We start from the raw sequence: 18,785 nt of genomic DNA on the forward strand, positions 1-18,785 counted from the left end.
GAAGCTCAACTAGATGAAAACCACTACTGAGTGTTGAGGGCAAAGTGGGGAGGGTGATGAAAGAAAGGTCTGGTTGGCTGATTAGTTACTGCGATGGCGTTAGTTGGAATTGGAAAGAGCTGGAGTCTGATTGGGTAAAATTCGGGGTTGCTTACGAGGGTGGCATATGGTTGGATTCTGATTGTGGGCTGTCGTGACACCTTATGCTTCAAATGTAGGTTGTGTCATCAGAGATAAGACTTTGGCATCTTATAAAAGCAGCTGGCTACTTCTGTATTTCTTCAGTTAAAAGGAGGAACAAAACCTCAACGAAACCGCATACAGAATCTGTAAGTCAACACTCTTTTTCAACCTTTCAGCAAAAGAAAAAAACACCTCATGAAATATATTTAATGATATTGTCTTGTAGTCTATGTTTTTCTTACCTTGTGGTTTATAACCCATTTACTACCTTGATATTGTCTTAATTCTGTTACATTTTGATCAGGAACATAGGTCTGAGATTTGTGACTTAAGTTAGAAAAATATCTATATAATCAAACTTTCTATGCATTTGAATTCTGGGTTACAAATGACTGCAAAGGGAAACTAGCAACAATGTTGCTGCTTGGTACACCTGCAAGCATTCTATAATTTTTGGAGGATAGTGAATCTTTGGGACAATAGATTGGAATGGAAAGATTAAAAAAAATCCTCCAAATTACATCATTGCATCATACAGTAGTGGATAGCTTTATTGTTCCGGCACAGGCCACTGTTCTTGAAACTCACTGCTGTGGTCATATCTGTGCTCCCAGGCCAGGGTACCAGGGCTGTGAAGGTTTCAAGGGTGCTGACAGGTGCCAGATACAGCTCAGGTGCTTCCTTGATTCATCCTGACTCTATTTCAGGTGGCTTTAGGCATCCAGCTCCTGCTTTCCCTGTTTCTACTGCATGTTTCTGTTTCTCTGCCATCCCACCAGTACATACATATGTGGGGTTGGCCCCACTCAGGCTCCTTACAGCAGTACTGTAGGAGTGAGAGGGTGGCCTTTATCACTGCCCTTCTCTTCTATTGCCTCATGGTGGGGGGGGGGGGGTCTCTCTGGGGCCTCGAGGCAAAGGCACACTGGTAGATTCTAGTAGTTCTGAGGTTTAAATCATCCAGAAAACTCGCCCAACGTGCTACTAATTTAATTACACTGCCAAGATTTCTCAAGCCGATGACGTGTGAATAGCTTGCTATTTGCTTACATTCCAAACAATCATGCCTCAGTTGTTTCTCTTTGCTCCTTCAGGCACACTTTTGCTTTCGTGCAACACATGCACATGATTAATCCACCTTGCCCCTTAATCCACAGCGACTTCCTCATGTGCCCGTCAGTACTGCTGTGCATGTCTGGGTGCGGTGTCTTGCTCCAGGGTACAACACTGCTCCACTTGGGGTGTGAACCCACAGCTTTCCAGAGCCCTGACCATTGCCTGCTTCATTTCAAAGCTAATTCTCACATGTGAAAAGGCAGTGTGGTAGCATAGAGGTTAGCATTACTGACTGTGGAGAAACAGAACCAGATAAACTGGGAGGGGAAATTGCTCCCATCTTTGTCCTTTCTGCTGTTTGGCTCTCCCTGCCTTTAAAGTGGCGTGATGCCTGGGCCATTTCCAAGAGCAGGGAAACCCTGCACCTCCCTTAAACTCTCAGATGATTCAACAAGAGATGCGCTGCTAAGTTATTTATTGACCAGAGGGTGCTGTGTACAGTAACCTTCCTCTTTAGAAACTTTCCTTCAGACACCAGACAATCTTATTCGCTATGTCAGCAGAAGTGATAGTTCACTACCTATTAAATCTAATGTTTTCGGCTTGTATCATTTTAGAATTTGTCAAGTAGGAAGCCAACAAAAAATGTGAAACTTTTTAAAATGTTATTAATAGGGCAAATTAAACAATATTTATTATACTCTATAAAGTTGGAAATAACACATAGTAATCCCATACAGTAACTGTATTTGTCTAATTCTGTACATTATTTTTTCAGCACAAACATAAGTATAAGATAATTGTAGTATTTGGCATGCCCTGCCTTGCATTTCTTAAGCATCATGAAAATCTTTCGCACTGATGGTTTCAGTTATGAGCCCTCAGGCCTCTGAAAGATTTGCTCATTTGTTCATAAGCATGGATCGTTGATCTTACTTTAGTTAAGTGTGTGTTTCTTGGGAAAACCAGTTTCCTCCTCTGTTTCTTGAGCTTTTCGTCACATTAATTCACGCACTATAGAGCAAAGTATGCAGTCTTTGATATATAGTGGAGATCTGTGTCTTATTCATTGGTTTTAGGAGAAGCATGGCTTCCTACAAGCTCACTTACTTTAACATGAGAGGGAGAGCTGAGCTGACCCGCTTCATATTGGCCTATGCAGGGATCCCCTACGAAGACATCAGAATAGAATGGCATAACTGGCCTTCCATCAAGCCCTGTGAGTAGCTTGCGCTCTGTGTTTTACTTGCATTAATATATCGCAGGAATGCATTACTCTGAAACTCCTTACAATGCAGTTTCACAGAAATTTACATTAGAAGTTATGTTAGCAGGCTGCATTGTTTTGTCAACTAGTTTGTCTTCATTTAGAACAATTCAATTTATGTGCTGGTAAGGATTTAGTTAATGTGAAATGACATTATCAATGAATTAAGCTTGCAGTTAATCTTGGTTTCATTTTGTTTATGGAGAGGGAGCACATTGTCAATAACTACTATAATGTTTTGATTGTTGAGGGTTAAAGTTTTCTTGAAGACAATATCCGAGCACCACACATGCAAGATAAACTCTGCCAAACACATTTCAATTGCAAAAATCCATAAAGCACAATTTAAACTCTGCACAGGTAGCTGGGAACTCTTTATACCACCTTATCATCTCAAATGTGAAGCAATGTTGGTGGGTTGCAGGCTGTAGGTTTGACTCCCAGATGGAGCTCTGCTGTTGTCTCCTTGAGCAAGATGCTGTTCTCATGTAATACCCTGTTATATAAGAGGATACTAGTCATCATTGTACATGAGAATATATTCTTAGTGGTCAAATAAATGATTATTATTAATATAGGATTCATAATTATAAATATTGTAACGCAACGGGGGCTCAGGCGGGCGCCCTTGCCGCATCTGGTCGGCCCCTTCCCGACTGGAGGCTCGAACCCGGGGACTTCCGCGTCTCTCTGCAGCGACCTAGCCCCGTGAGCTAAAGAGAGATCTCTCCACAGCCCAGTAGCTGTGGTCCTGCTATCACAGGGAAGGGCAGTGACGTCGCCCGCTCTGGTACGCCGGCTCTTACACACAGTGCTTGTCGGCCGTAAGCGTTACACTCTCCCCCGCTTAAATCGCCGTCCCCGGCGAAGGGCTATCCCACCCCACTTCTGACACCAATGTAACGCAACGGGGGCTCAGGCGGGCGCCCTTGCCGCATCCGGTCGGCCCCTGCACCGTCCGGGGCTCGAACCCGGGACTTCCGCGTCTCTCTACAGTGACCCAGCCCCGCGAGCTAAAGAGAGATCTCTCCACAGCCCAGTAGCTGTGGTCCTGCTATCACAGGGAAGGGCGGTGACGTCACCCGCTCTGGTACGCCGGCTCTTACACACAGTGCTTGTCGGCTGTAAGCGTTACACTCTCCCCCGCTTAAATCGCCGTCCCCGGCAAAGGGCTATCCCATCCCACTCTGACACCAATGTAACGCAACGGGGGCTCAGGCGGGCGCCCTTGCCGCATCTGGTCGGCCCCGTCCCGACTGGAGGCTCGAACCCGGGACTTCCGCGTCTCTCTGCAGCGACCTAGCCCCGTGAGCTAAAGAGAGATGTTGTAACATCACAGATGTTGTAAAAACAAACCTTGCTTTACGTCTAAACAAATCCAATATAGCTTCATAGTATAATTTTAATTTTAAAAGGAAGCTTAAGAACTTTAGTTGAATCAAAGATAAAAGATGACTTCTTTGAGAAAAGCAGTTTTTCTTAACACAAAGAGAATTATTAAAAACGGCAAAAAAACCCATCAACCTTCAATATATACTTATTAGGAGAATAAATAGTTAAATTAAATCGAACAATCTTTGTTCCCTACCATCCTAAATCCTGAGATGGTTTTGTTAAACAGAGTGCTTCTGTAAAGAAGTGTGGTATCTAATTTATCTTTGAGTACAACGAGAAGAATTTTGGATCTCGGGCTACAGGGTTCCCATGTGTTAGCATCGTGCTGGCCACTGGGAGGTCCTGTCCAGACAAATGGAGCCTGAGCATTAGCAAGCACTACAGGTGTGGCATTGCTACTTTCTGAAGACATCAGAAGCAGGGTTTTGCAGCAGTTGAGATGTATAGTACATGCTGAAGACAAGGACAGTACCTTATGGCAGTAAGTCAGTTTAGAGGTCCGTCGATCCATCTTGTGTGACTTCTGGTTCCTCTGAGCAGTCTGTTCAATAAGGCCGGTCTCATTTTATAGCAGCTCCTTTTCTATATCAATGTATGGTATGCTGAGTCTAGTGTATTTCTTTCTGCAAGAAACATCTCCTAAAAAAAGACAAGAAAATGTTAGAAATGAACAAATCAACAAAAGCAAAATCAGACACCAGAAATGAAAGATAATTGAAAATAGATACATCAATCAATGAGTTACAGGAGTAGATCCTGATACTGGTTCATAATGTACTGTTGTAGATGCAGATAACTAGGACTGCCATGTTTCCTCAAAACAAAACAAAAGATTTAATGGACTTAAAAGTTCTTAAAATCCAACAAGAGTGAACATCAGCCTAAATGGCAACCGCCCACACAAAGGCCTTTCATTGAGATCCTGCTAGACATTTTGGTTTTTCATCAATGAAGAAATACCAACCAAATGTGTTTGATGGGTAGGAAGGTTGAGTCTTGTTTTTCCCTCTTTCTTCTTCCAGCTATTCCATGTGGAAAGCTCCCTGTGATGGAAGTGGATGGAACCCTGATTAATCAGAGCCTCGCAATTGCAAGATATTTTGCTAGGGATGCAGGTTGGTAAAGGACAAGGGGTGGGTCGATATTTCTAATGTCTGTCCAGACCACTTCTTATTGTGTGTATGTTCGTGTGTGGCAGGACAACAGTACTCAGATAACTATGAATACCCTTTTAAATATTAACAGTTTGAGCTCTGGAATCAGCCCAGGAAAGATCACCAAGACATACTGTATTTTAGTGCTTTTTAGTCTTGGACTGAGAGGACTATGAGGGGACAGGACACAATTATTCAAAACCCAGTAGAATGAACAGTGAGGCAAACAAAAGACAAGTGGGAACCACTTCCTTACCCAAAGGGTTGTGGAAGTCGGGAACAAGTTATCCTGCCATGTGGTGGAATACCAAATGATTATTGCCGAGAGCAAATGTCCAAAAATTATGTAATTTAGGAGTAGAACACCATCGCCAGGTTTTATGCTAAAATAGTATTAATATAAGCAGGTTAAAGATGTTAGTATTGGAAGAGGGCTATTCTTCAAGTAACTTGTCAAGGAAAAAGACGGGTTTACTATTCAAACTGAGGTGAAAAGAGAAAGTCCTATCTTGTATATCCTTTTTCCTATAAACAGTCATACAAACAGGAGACCAGAGCTAAAACATTTCGATGCATGACTAATACAGTAGGTATCGGTAAGATCTGTCACTAATTCAGATGTATAGTACTGTAGTCATTAGTGAACCCCCCTACATCCTTCTAGTCATGGTGAAGCACAAGAACTGCATTTTAAAACCATGGTTATTTTTTTTCAAAATTTTTAACAACCTTTATAATTAATTATAAAAACAGTAGCTCTTGTGCACAAATAACTTAATCCAGAAAACAGATACTAAAAAATCTTTTGAAACAATTAGAAGGAAAATCAATTTGAAACACTTTAGCTGGTGCCACTATTCAAAGCACATCGATTTGAGATTCAACAAAAAAATAAGATATTTGAGCAGAGACTGTCTCAGCCTTGGTCTTGGAAACCTTGAATCTTCTGTGAAACTGCAGAAGCCAAGGGGTACGAACATGTCCCCATTTTGACTCGGACACAAGCAGACAGGTGTTAGTGCTGTGACCTTTTGCGCGTTGTGCTTCCTGTAGCCATGACATACCTGTGAAATCTGCGAAGCAGAACGGGGGGCTGCGCTACTCTTTCATCTCGCCTCCTTCGCACTGTGAGCCTTCTGTGTGAAAATGAGCATTTCAGAAGTCACAGGAATATCTTCACTTCAGTATATGGAAATCCCCAACATATAAACAAGCGATTTGAGATGCAAAGACATAAATACACTGACGTTGCCCTTTCAAGTGAACTTGCCCACACTTTTGAATTGGAAAGGCCTTGGAATATGAACTAAAACATCATACTGTATCATTCCGCTGTAACAACTGCTGTACTTAGAAGAAAATGAGAACTTTTCTAAAAGTGTTAATCTCTTTGCAAATTACTAGGCGATAATTTTGAAGAAAACAAATTTCAGTGTGCTATTTGCTGTACGAGAGTCAGCTGGCCAGAATTTTCATACATGTAATTCGAAGCAATGGGTTTAACAGTAATTGAAAGTGACTGGAAAGTTACAACATACAAGATGGAGGTGTTCCAGCTGTCATAAATACTTTAATCGCTAACTGAAATCAGGATCTATCTAATTTTGAGCACTGGAGTACTGTATGCATTTTTCTTGGTATCTGTGCTATTCTTCTTACTAATTTCTGATTGTATCAGAACTCCATTGAATCACAAGTCTTTTCGCAATCTAATTTATCATGTTCCTGACAGATGGGCCCCAGAGGTGATTATCCTCTATCTTGACTTGAACTACAATGAGATATGATGCGGACTTGTTTTGCACAGAATGCTAACAGCAGCCATAAGCTGACAGAACATCAGTTATGTCCAGATACATTTTTGCCTATGATATTTTTATTAACAGAACAACCTTTTGCAAATACTTTTCTTCTCATTAAAACAAGTTAGATTTTGTTGGAAGAGTAAAAGATAAGCTTTGTAATTGTGAAAAAAAAGTCGCATCAAACATTCGGAATTAGAACACTTTAGAAACCATTCTTAGAATGCTATCGATACTATCATTTCTGTACAGATTCATTACCATCTCAGTTATTTTAATAAATCAATCATTGCTGGCAACAAAATTCAGTTTCTAATATGAAGTACTCTGGGATCTTTATTATCAGTTCCTGCAGTGAAAACTGGAAATTGGTACAGCAAAGATTCTGAGGTTGCAAACAGGAGATAAGATCAGAAGGTGCAAATGCAATTAATAGAATCATCCCATGTCAAGCAACACCTTGAGGAAAATAGGGTTCGATTTTCAGCAAGACAAAGTCTCTCAACACACAGCCAGACTGCATTCAAAGTTCTAGAGGTAGAAAAGAGTAACATATACAGTAGGAGTTTAATATGGAGTTGGCTCACTGGAAGTATTCTACTTGAATATACTGTAGCAGAGCACAGAAAAGAGGAGTGCAATCAGAGTATCTGTGTTAAAAGCGATGGACAAAACGCATGACAAGGCTAAAGCTTTGTGACGGAGCCGACAGCATGCATGTGACCAGCAGGCCTTCACCTTCCCAGAGGCCACACTGACCCAGGCTGCCCAGAGGCCTGTCCTTTGCAATGTGTGAGGTTTTTTTTTCAGAGGGCAGCGATGTGACTTGTATTCCTTTGCACTCTGTTTCAAATCCATAAAATGGAATCTCAATAAGGCAAGCAATTTTGTTGGGACCAAACTTGTATAGAATGCCAGTGAAATTCACTGTTTCCAATTACTCCTTTGTAATGGAACCATTTGTTAGATGTTATGTTTGAACTCACTATGGGTGGTTGAACTGACTGTTCTTTTTTTGCAGGTCTGACTGGTAAAAGTCGACTGGAAGAGGCACAGACAGATGCAATAGTGGACACTCTGAATGACTTCACAGTGCTCATCCCATGGAATGAGGAAGATGAAGCCCTGAAAGTAAGCCATTTTATTACTCTCACATGTCCAGGACCCTTTCTGCATAACTGTGTAGCAGCCTGGTTGATGCAAGTTATTGTAAGAGGAGCTTCTGTGCTCTGATAACCCAGATGAGGAAAAAAAAGAAAAAAACAGACCAATGATGAATCATATCTGAAACCATAGCTCTTGCTAAAAACTGCTATTACTCTTGCTTAAGCAATACAAATGGTAGTTCTTTCACTGAATTCTTTGCGAAAGAGCTATCAGACATGTTCTCCACACAAATCCAAGCCTCATGGTCTCAGCTTCTGAGGAGGAAGCTGCTGTGTCTCTCTGAAAGCTGCAGCATAGCTGACTCTCAGGGCAGCCGCTTAATTAATAATAATCATTACTTACACTTATAAGGCGCTTTTCTGGACACTCCAATCAAAGCGCTTTACAGGTAATGGAGATCCCCTTCACCACCAATGTGCAGCCCTACCTGGATGATGCGATGGCAGCCATTGTGCGCCAGAACGCTCACCACACATCGGCTATCACTGGGGAGGAGACCAGAGTAATGGGGATTATTAGGAGGCCTTTTTCTTTTCGAGAAACACCATTAAAAATCTCAGGACCACACCGAGTCAGGACCTCGGTTTTACGCCTCATCCAAAGGACGGCGACTGTTTATAGTATAGTGTCCCCAGTCACTATACTGGGGCATTAGGACCCACATAGACTGCAGGGTGAGCGCCCCCTGCTGGCCCCACTAACCTCTTCCATCAGCAACCTTAGTTTTTCACAGGAGGTCTCCCCTCCAGGTACTCAGAAGGTATGAGCCTGGTCCGCTTCAGTGGATTGCCAGTTGAGTTGCAGGGTGATACGGCTGCTGGCTACACTGTAGGTACTTTATACATTGTATGTGTGCAAATTGATTTAAAAATGGTTTATCAGTCAGATTCTTTTATATTTAGACAGAGCAACATTCAATTCTTCTGTTCCATTCTTGTTATTAATGCAAATGCAACTTAAAGTCACAGCAAAAAAATATGCAAGGAAATCAAGAACAAAAATCTATGCATCTTTCTCCAGCAAAGCCCTGCAATCACAATTGACAATTGAGCCTTTGTCTTGCTGAAGAAGACCATAAATACATCTTTGGTTCCTAATGCATTGTAGGATTTCCCTTGGCACTCAAAGTGCAGAAAGGCTTTTCTCATGCTGGGAACCCAAGCAGTGAAGAGATCCCTACAAATAATAACAGGGAAGGAGGGCATACATAATTCTCTTTTTTCCAAAAAATAGGTGCTGTGTGTGAACATCTTAAACTATTAATGGAACATTTTTTACAGACCACACTCTGATTGAAACTTTAAGTTTTCCCAGCCCGAACAGCATGGCAGTGAGGTGTAGATGGTGTTGCAGTGTTAGTACCTGAACGTGTGATGTCGGTTGTTAAGCTTCTTCTACACTTCAGACCACTGAAGCATGGCAAACTGGGTTCAGTGAAAGATTCCAGTCTTCAGGACACATAAAAGATGGGGCCATTACCTCTGTGGCTCCAAAATAATATTTTGTCCTGGTATAGACAAGCTATCTAGCACTTAGTGATGCCTAATTCTTTTTCTTATCTTTTACAGAAAAAGATGATTGATGATCTCTTCAACAACCAAGCTCCAATATTGCTCCAGAACTTAGAATTACTGCTGGGAGACAAGCAGTGGTTTGTAGGAAACTCAGTAAGTGAGCATTTCTTTATGGCTGGGAGTAATTATGAACGCTGCCCTTTAATGGAATTTTAAAGTTCAAAGTCAACTTACAATTCTTACAGGTAACAAGGAGCCTTACAGCCTCTGACTCTGCATCTGTCAGTCTGAACAGCTGGCTAATCTGTAATGAAGCAATGCAAAGAGACCTTTGCATCAGTAGATGGTTTATTTCACATCAATAACAGACATTTACTTGTGCATATAATGTCTGTTTTTGTGGCATTTGGCAAAGCACTAGTTTTGTTTTAGAAAATGTTCCTTTTTTTAAAAAAAAGGAAGGACAGAGTTAAAGTGATAAACCTCTAATTTTTCTTTTTACAAATATCAAACAATCTGGGATGGCTTCTTTTTAAATGATTAGGAACTGATGAAAGAGTTACCTGTGTTTACAAGTATATAAGCAAAAGTTCCTTAACTTCAAAGTGCACCCTGTTCATTTTATGCATGTTTAAAAATGGCAAAAAGTATTTGAACTGGGGAGCTAAATGTTTTGCATTTCCTGTCTTGTGATCTGTGGTTGCCTCCAGTCCATCGTAATCCAATAGTGGACAAAGAGGTTACTGAAACAGTTGCGTGATGCACTTGATCCTACAGCAAGAAGAATCTAATTCTACAAATGAAAGTGATTTAAATTTTTGAAGGTTAAGTACTGTACTGGCAGAAATCCCGTGGACAGATGATGGCTCTTTAGTAATACACTGCCATCTAGTGGTAAGGTGTGGTCTACGTATGCGTTGGCACATGAGACTCATTGAGCATAACTTTCTTTGAAATCAGGTGTTTTCCATCTTGTTACTGCCCAAGGCTCATCTTGATGTTAACTAACATACTAGATGCTGAAACAATCACCTGATAATGAATATCTCACAATTGACAACAGACACGAACAACTCCCAAGTACGCACCTATTTCTGATAATTCAGGATACAGAAGCTTTTACTAACATTAGAAAACTATCAAGCAGAGGGGATGGGCTGAATTGCCTCATTAGTAACTGTTTAACAGATATTACATGAATTTTTTTTTTATCTTTATTTCAGGTTACCTGGGCAGACTTCTACTGGGACATCTGTTTCACAACTTTTAATGTTCTGAGGAAAGGCTTTGCAGACAGAAACCCCAGACTCCAAGCTCTGAAAGACCGAGTAGAAAACATCCCTCAAATCACCGAATGGCTCAAACAAAGGCCATGCACAACATTTTAAGCAACTCTCCACAGAGTACTAAATCAATGGCATTAAGTCCTGCACATTCAGTAAGATGATTGTATCAGACTTGAAATGTCAAAATGCTTTGCCCTTTTTGATGTGCTTCTGATATAACCAAATGTCATAATAAAATGGTTATTTTAGGGGTATTCACATAGATCCTGTGCCATTACGTGACTTCAAGGAAAATAAGCAATGAATTAATCCTTACTTTCTTAATTCTCCCAGCTGTTGCAAGGTGTTACTTTGAATGTCATGAAATGTGTCCAATAGACTGCCCCAAGCTAAATTAATGTGATTTAAAATGAATGGAAAATGCGAACTAATGCAGTACTTCTTAATAACTGAAATCGCAGATAGCTTAAAAGTCAAACTCCTGACTCTTGGGTGTCAAGGGCCCAGGTCAAGGATCTTCTGAGGACCAACACATTTTTTGTTTTTTTTTCAGGCCCTTGCTATTTGATTTTCAGACATATAGACACCAAAGGCTCGGGTAGAGTAAATCAAAGCATCCACCACCCCACAAAATCTAAATTTGCTTTTAACATGAGCTTAAATTTGATGTAGAGCAGACTAGCTACAAAACAGTATGGGCATACACTGCAGTAGAAGCACATCACTACCTGCCCACGAGTACTATAGGAGATACAATTCAGAACCACATCAACAAGGAGGAATTCAGTTTTCTGGGCATCTAATATAAAGGCTGTTGACTTCAGCGACTCCACTAATGGGTTATTAAGAAAATCCAGAAGATGTACCTGTTTTGTCTGCCAGTCAGATGTTTCAGACCAAGAACAGTAGCTGCCCCACCAGGAAGAGGATACAACATTTATGCAAATTATGGTCAGTCAGAAAAGTGGTTCTGGAGACCAATATACAACCAAGCACAACAACAGGGAAAATTGGGGGGGGGGGGGACTATCCATAATAGATTATATGAATCTGTAGTTTTAGGTTTTAGCCTAAAACTAACATCTCAACTGTGTAAGTATTAACAATGTTCTATTTCAAGGTATAAGAGGGCTCAGAGCATCACTCTCCTCTGAAATTTAGACAGTGAGGAGAGTGACTTGTAGTGTGACAGTCATTAAAATATACTGAATGTACACTAGGATTTTCATGCTAAATCAACTTTCAATTACAGTAAATCAAATACCCCCAAAATGTTAATGTTACTGTTTTATATTCTCCAAAAATTTCACATAAATGGAGCAGTGGTCTTTTCTTAGAATTTTGCTTAGATTTTAGTCTTAAGAATTTCAGCTTCAAGGTTAAAAGTTCAAAAAATGTTACTGAAGGAAAACCCCCAAGCCATTTTCTGCTCCTCAATTAAATAGAGCCAACACCCTCACAATGATTAGATCACTGGGTCCTGCAATGGCATGAAATTCTTTAGCCTATCCTGCACACAACACTACACTCTGTATTACAGAGTAATACATACTCTGTATTACTCATTTGTAACTTTACTGGACTATTCAAAGCCTTATGCTGTAACACTGTAAAGTGGAACTTTACAATGTTACAGCATAAGGCTTTGAATAGTACAGTAAAGTTACAAATGAGTTTCTTTTATAAAAAACTACTTTTAGTACATGTAAGGCAGAATCCTTTTATTGACTTCTCTTTAAACACTGTAGCAACAACAACCAACAAAAAATTCAGTGAAAACACATAAGGCACTGAAAACAATGTTTAATTTTACATTATAAAACAACTGTCCTGTGCTGACCATTCTTCCAGTAATGCCAGTACAGGAAAGTATTTAGAAAAGCAGCTTTATCTACTGGTATACAGAACAGTATTCATAGAAAGTGTCAGACAAGGAGGTAAATTCAGTCAAGTGCTTCAAGTACAATGCGTGTTGGATGTCCTCTTCAAATCACTTTTACAGGTTTTCCAAATCCTAAAAGGAAGATTTCAAAGCCCAAGTGTGGCTTTTAATAATGAAGCCATGTCTTCAGGAATGATACCCTCTTCCCCTGTTAAAAGACGAAAGTGTTTAAGATGTTACACTCAGGCAGAAATGAAAGACTAGTATACCCTCCATAAATACTACCACAAAGCACAATACTGAGGCATCTTGTCTTTACTGATGGCTGAAATGAAAACTTAACACTTCTTAAAAGCATATTGTTCATTATATTCTATACATATATTATATATAGTTAACATACCAGCAGCTTATTTCCTAATTACTAAATATATTTTCTTGATCCACAAAATAAACTTAACCTCAATTGTGTCCATTTTTATTTTTCAGTTATTAAGTGTAAAGTGCTTACCCCTCCACATAGTTATATAGCAATTATGTACAACTGACACTAGACCCTACTTTCTTTATCGACAGCTTCCAGAAGATATGAAGTACAAAGAAAAACATTTAACAGGACCATTAACAAATGCTGCTTATGAATCATGGCAGTAGAAGATGAACTGGACTGTGCTTTCTGATGGTGCTTTTGCATGAAACTTTGATAGTTTGTTAATCATAAGATCACAGTCAGTAATAAACCCAACTTTCCTTTTAAATTGTTCATACATGTTCTACAGCAACAATTGTTTTGTTTTCCAGTAAACTCCTTTTCATCCAAGCTGCATAGACGTTTACTGAAAATGGACACTCGGTAAATCCTATTCTTGGTTAAATTACATGCTAGTTTTCAAGAGTTCATTTTTACTAGGCAGTGTGTTGTGTTGGTACACAACATAAAAAACTAGATCCGATGTGGAATACATTTTATTGCACTTAAGGAAACAGTAAAAAGTTTTATTTAATCTCCCTCCACTGCCTCTCAAAACGTCAAAATTAAAGGCTTTTCTGTGAGAAAAGACTTAAGAGTGGAAATGGGTGGAGTGAACAGAGATTATTTTAGGGGTCATAATCTGTCAATTTTTGTTTCCTTTTCCTAATTATCAGCCTGATGGGGGTAACAGTATCTTTTTTCATTGAACCTGAAACTATCTGCTCAGTGCAGTTGCTACGATTTGTATCAGTGGATTTACAGTCTATCTGCCAACACATCACTCTGAACCTACATGCTGATGTGACGTAATTGTGGCTATGCACAGCTGCACACCATAATAAACCAAGTACCTTCTACTGCTGCGGTCATGTCTTGTTCAAGCTTCAGCTTTTTCTGGCTGACTTTCAACATGCAGTCCTCAATCGTGTCTTTGCTGATCAGCTTTATTACTTGCACCGTCCTGAAAAAAAAACAAAACAGTTTGAAGATCTGTTTTCAACTACGGTCAGTGATGGGAGTAAAAGGTGTGGGGCTGGCTGCTCTGTGCTCTCACTTGGTCTGCCCCACGCGGTGGCAGCGGTCCTCTGCCTGCTTGTCATTGTAAGGGTTGCAGTCGATGTCGTGCAGAACCACGACGTTGGCGGACGTCAGGTTGATGCCCAGCCCTCCCGCCTTAGTGGACAGGAGGAACACAAAGATGTCCGTGTCCGTGTTGAAGTCGTCGATGAGGTGGATCCTGCAGTACAAAAAGCAGCACCATCAGCCCCATGAAAAGGAGCAGCTGTTTCAGATCCGAACTTGAGGGAAATCTGCATTCTTCACAGACTCCTGGTTTCTCACAGTACTGGAACTGCTTCACCCAAACCTTTCCTCAACTACAATGGTTAATGACAGGGGGCTCTGAAAAAACAGTCCTCATCATTCAGCACAGCCTCACAGCTCTAGGATCCTGTGTTCATGAAGATAGAGACTGGGAGATGGGAGGAACCAGTACCACCTGGAAAAAATCCTGCAGCTGTGAGGCAGTATGTATCTTCCGCACCACTATGCTGCTCCCCTACAACACTGTTGTAGTTATACAGTTTTGCAAAGTACTTAAAGGAAGATAATTAATCATTCAACAGAACAAGAATATAGAATGGACAACCAGACTATTCTTGTGACAAAATGAAAAACAGATTAGGAGACCCAAGTAGACTGTGGAATAATAAATCATGACATTTGTATTACCTGGTATGTTGACACAAAATCAGGACTATATATACTGTATGTAAAAGTACAACAATACAAACCTGTCAGCCATAGGAGTTGAGCCATCTAATCTCACATATCTGAGATTCAAGTGCTTGAGCAGAACTTCCACAATGTCCAGCATCATGGTGAACTGGCTGAACAAGACAACTCTGTCGCCCTATGTGAAAGAACAGGGTTAATTAACTCAAAAAAAGGCTTTACATTTTTAAAATGTGCTTCTCTGCATTGTTAAATCCACCAGTGCTAGGTTGAAAAACCCAGAGGTTTCCTTATTTATTGCTTTGTCTGCAAGAAAACTTCAAGTGTGGTGTACTGCGTTTAAAAACAGTCAAAAAATAGTGAAAGCTCAAGTGTCTTTGTCAAAATAGCTGAAACAATTTAACGCATACATTTTCAAGCACTTCTACTTTAATATTTAGAAAAAGGGTAATGTGGAAAAAGGTTTCAATCTAGCAATACTTTATTCCCCTTTAAAGTAAGTCACACAAGAGAAAATACTGTAAAGATATACAAGTGTCTAACTTGCCTTCACTTTGATTTTAGCAAGTATATCCTCAAGTACTTGGAACTTTCCAGAATTCAGAAGGATGTTTGTATCCAGCTGGAATTTACAGAGGCTCTTGTACTGTTTGCAGAGGTTATGGAGCTCAAAGTCTGACATGACCTCCATGTCTTCAAAGATGAGGTCAGGATTAGCATCGTGATGAGTTGGTTCCTATGAAACAAGCAAGACTAGGGTTAATATGTGAAATTTTTGGCGTTTTATTTTGCCTTCGATGATCAGTCGTTATTTTCTGCAAATGCTTTCATGATCAAAGGATCATCAAGGTGATGTGCTAGGGTAATGAACAAATATATTTTGTTGCACACATCACAAAGTGTTTTGTTACTGTATTATGTATATATTTGCTAGTGGAATTAATGATAATTTAACTGAAAGCAAATACATTAGCAAGGCGTTTGATACAATTAGTTTAATTTTAGATATTGGAAAATTGTTTTTACAAAAGCTTTTTACTTTAAATCCCAACCACAAATGTCTTGCTCCTAAAGCATCAGAGTGTTGGGTAGCATTGGGTAGAGTTGTGTTTGAATTAGTGGTACAAAATATCATTAACCATTTCATGTCATTGTTAAATTGAACAAATATTAATCAATATTAATCAGAAAATAAGTTGTGGTTTCACTTTCATGATCAAGAATGCTTACCGACTCAGAAAGACCAAGGAGAAAAAAAATCAGATTTGTGTTTTAGCTCAGTCTCTTCCGATTTTGAAGATGTTAATCCAGATTGCAAGAACACTGCTTCCCTTAAAAGGGAACACAGTCAAAAACCTTTAAAAAGCATTTGTATTCTACCCTGAAAACTGCTGCTTTTCAGAAAAGGGATAATCAAAGAAGTGACCCCTTTAAGCAATTCAAAACTATAAATACAAAATACAACACAGAAGGTCAATATGAAAGCAAGACAAACATAAAATCAATGCTATTTACCTTTAGCATAAGCTTTGACATCTGCCGGAGTTTGTCTTCTGTGTAGTACTGGCGATGCAATAAAGGGTGGTTTGCCATCTTTCTGAGCTGCATCATGACATTGCAGAGCTCCTTCTCTGGAAAGATAAATGCAGCTCTTCACAATGCCAAGCAAATCACATCCTCCTCCTGGCTTTTCCTCCTAATGTACATTATGTCCTATTGTCTTAGAAGGGAAAATATACTGTAGTAAAACCTCCTTCACAGTAAACTGTTTATTACACATTTAAAGAGTTCTGACTTCTCACCAAAAAGAGAGTAACAATGCTGAGTCTCCCCAAATCGAAATTTATTTTGGGAAAATACTTCACTTCCCTAGAATTTACAATTCAGTTTTTGGTGTTTATTTTTTGTAACGTGATGCACTGTTAATCTTGTTCAATTCCATTTCCCAGTTAATAAAACTAAAACTGTGTGGATTACAAAACAAGTCCTTAGCACATTACATCTTGTCCACTAAGTCGGGTGATTTGTCAATCCCTAAAGCAGAGTTTACAGTTTTGCCAAAACTGAGGTATGTGTAGAACATGACAATCCCAAAATTACTTTAAAATAACTAGGATACTAACTGTTGGGTTAGGCCCCGGCCAAAAAACAGGTTACTGAAAAAGACTGGATGATATAAAAGCATCCTATTTACAGAGAGCAATAAACGTATATTGCTAATCTGGGATCTGCAGATTAGTGAAGATGCAAAGTGTAGTAACTGAAAGTAAGAGGTGTAGTTATAAAATACATGCCAAAAAGAAGGACCACTACCAATACCTGATCAATTTTGTTGTATCACAGAGGATTAGTGAAGATTGGCTGTAAAGCTGTAATGCACGCTCTCCTTTTTGGCTGCTATATTCCTCTTCGCTATCTACCTTTTTATTTTGGACCCAATTTTTGGTTTTAAGTTTACCATGAGCTGTTGGTCATATGCTGGTGATTACATCCTTATATGCTGGGAAAATACCAGTCTAATTGATTGCGGATTCATCTGATCTCCACTCAGTAGCAGACTGCTGATCTAACTGCACACTCAATATGTTCAGATGTTTGCATTGAAATTAAAAATCGTTGGCCTGCACGATTAGCATGCAAAATTAGAAAGACCTATCTGACCCCACTGGACTGTGGCCTCAAGGCCAGATAACACATCTTTCTGAACCAGCAGTAATTACCAAGTATCATATCAGCACTGCTGAAACTCACTTTCTCCATTTACAGATCGCTTCAGCTTCTCAAAAAGAGCAGAATATAACTTCCCTTGCTTCTCAGTCATTGCACAGAACTCAATCTTTTCTTCTTTGGATGGAAGCTGTTTTAAGACCTGTAGGAATAAAACAGGGCACTTACCCATCCAAACACTGCTCCTCTGCAGGGTACATAGAGTATATCCTTTTTTTTTTGTACAAATTCTTGAAACTGTTATATGTGTAGTCAATACATTTCAATACAGGTTTTCATCTGGACAATCTCATTTTGTTTTTCAAATACTGTAGCTACTTAAGATTTATTACAAAGACCAGAAATTGCTACGTCAATATATGCAGCTCTTCAGGCAATCTATCCTTATTTGCAGAAGATAGAATACACCTTCAGTTCTCTTCAGTAACTTCATTGTCCTTAATGGAACAGATTTTTAGTGAACTGCACAAATGCATTTTGCTATTTTCGACCATGTTTGTCAAGGCAGAGCAGTATAAACCGAGTCCTGGCAAAACTCCAGACCTCAGAATTTGCCTTCTTTCACATGACAGACAAACGGTGCCAAGAAACAGTTGGCTCCACTGTACCTCATTCTTAACCCTTCTCAGTATGAACGGCTTCATTATCTGTTTGGCATGAGCTATCCTCTCCCGCTCAAAAGTGCTCTGCTCCTCAAAAGATTTCTAAGAAAGAAAAAAAACAATTTCAATGCTGTAAAGCCTCTCATGAGAAACCTTTTGCTGTACCATAATTAAGAGATTAAAATGTTTAACTCATAAACCAGTGTCACGACAGGTAATGAAAAACAGTAAATCAACAGGTCTTTGCATTTTCATGACTTGATTTCATGCCTTGTTTTTTTCTAATATTACAATACAGCACTGCACCTCCAGAGGTCTTTACATGCCCTCAGGTTCGACTCTGCCCAAACCATTAAACAGACACTATTTCTCTCTCCCACACACACAATACAGGACATCATCATGATTACCCTGCTACGAGTTACTAAAAGATTACCTCAGCTTCTCCCTTGTGTGAACACACAGAAAACAAACAAACATGTTAGAAAGCTTCTGAACTCTTACAAGAAGAGAAAGCAGACCACAGCAAGGAGAAAAGAAAACA

At 39.6% G+C, this 18,785-nt stretch overlaps 2 protein-coding genes across 2 annotated transcripts in view; one reads left to right on the top strand and one right to left on the bottom strand.

Annotated features, from left to right (window-relative positions):
- Nucleotides 1-259: 259 nt before the first annotated feature.
- On the top strand, nucleotides 260-11,088 carry LOC102686400 (hematopoietic prostaglandin D synthase). The gene is made up of 6 exons (XM_006627308.3): nucleotides 260-329; nucleotides 2,319-2,458; nucleotides 4,924-5,016; nucleotides 7,879-7,988; nucleotides 9,593-9,691; nucleotides 10,762-11,088. The coding sequence occupies exons 2-6, from the start codon at nucleotides 2,326-2,328 to the stop codon at nucleotides 10,924-10,926; spliced, it is 600 nt and encodes a 199-aa protein (XP_006627371.1). The 5' UTR covers nucleotides 260-329; nucleotides 2,319-2,325; the 3' UTR covers nucleotides 10,927-11,088.
- Nucleotides 11,089-12,530: 1,442 nt separating this feature from the next.
- The window catches only part of smarcad1a (SNF2 related chromatin remodeling ATPase with DExD box 1a), a 37,193-nt gene continuing 30,938 nt past the window's right edge, over nucleotides 12,531-18,785 (bottom strand). The window contains exons 16-23 of the mRNA XM_015340429.2: nucleotides 18,248-18,343; nucleotides 17,664-17,781; nucleotides 16,428-16,543; nucleotides 15,460-15,648; nucleotides 14,972-15,090; nucleotides 14,233-14,415; nucleotides 14,030-14,139; nucleotides 12,531-12,914 (exon numbers count right to left, since the gene is read on the bottom strand). Of these exons, the coding sequence (XP_015195915.1) occupies nucleotides 12,853-12,914; nucleotides 14,030-14,139; nucleotides 14,233-14,415; nucleotides 14,972-15,090; nucleotides 15,460-15,648; nucleotides 16,428-16,543; nucleotides 17,664-17,781; nucleotides 18,248-18,343 (993 nt within the window). The 3' untranslated portion in view covers nucleotides 12,531-12,852. The remainder of the gene's footprint in view (nucleotides 12,915-14,029; nucleotides 14,140-14,232; nucleotides 14,416-14,971; nucleotides 15,091-15,459; nucleotides 15,649-16,427; nucleotides 16,544-17,663; nucleotides 17,782-18,247; nucleotides 18,344-18,785) is intronic.

Source organism: Lepisosteus oculatus, chromosome 3, assembly GCF_040954835.1.
Source record: "Lepisosteus oculatus isolate fLepOcu1 chromosome 3, fLepOcu1.hap2, whole genome shotgun sequence".
Classification (NCBI taxonomy): domain Eukaryota; kingdom Metazoa; phylum Chordata; class Actinopteri; order Semionotiformes; family Lepisosteidae; genus Lepisosteus; species Lepisosteus oculatus.

What these genes read in the sequence shown, in the direction of transcription:
- LOC102686400 (XM_006627308.3), top strand. Translation starts at nt 2,326, where the DNA reads ATGGCTTCCTACAAGCTCACTTACTTTAACATGAGAGGGAGAGCTGAG. An exon ending in ATATTTTGCTAGGGATGCAG is followed by an intron (nt 5,017 to 7,878) that starts GTTGGTAAAGGA and finishes CTTTTTTTGCAG; the next exon opens with GTCTGACTGGTAAAAGTCGA. An exon ending in AGTGGTTTGTAGGAAACTCA is followed by an intron (nt 9,692 to 10,761) that starts GTAAGTGAGCAT and finishes TCTTTATTTCAG; the next exon opens with GTTACCTGGGCAGACTTCTA.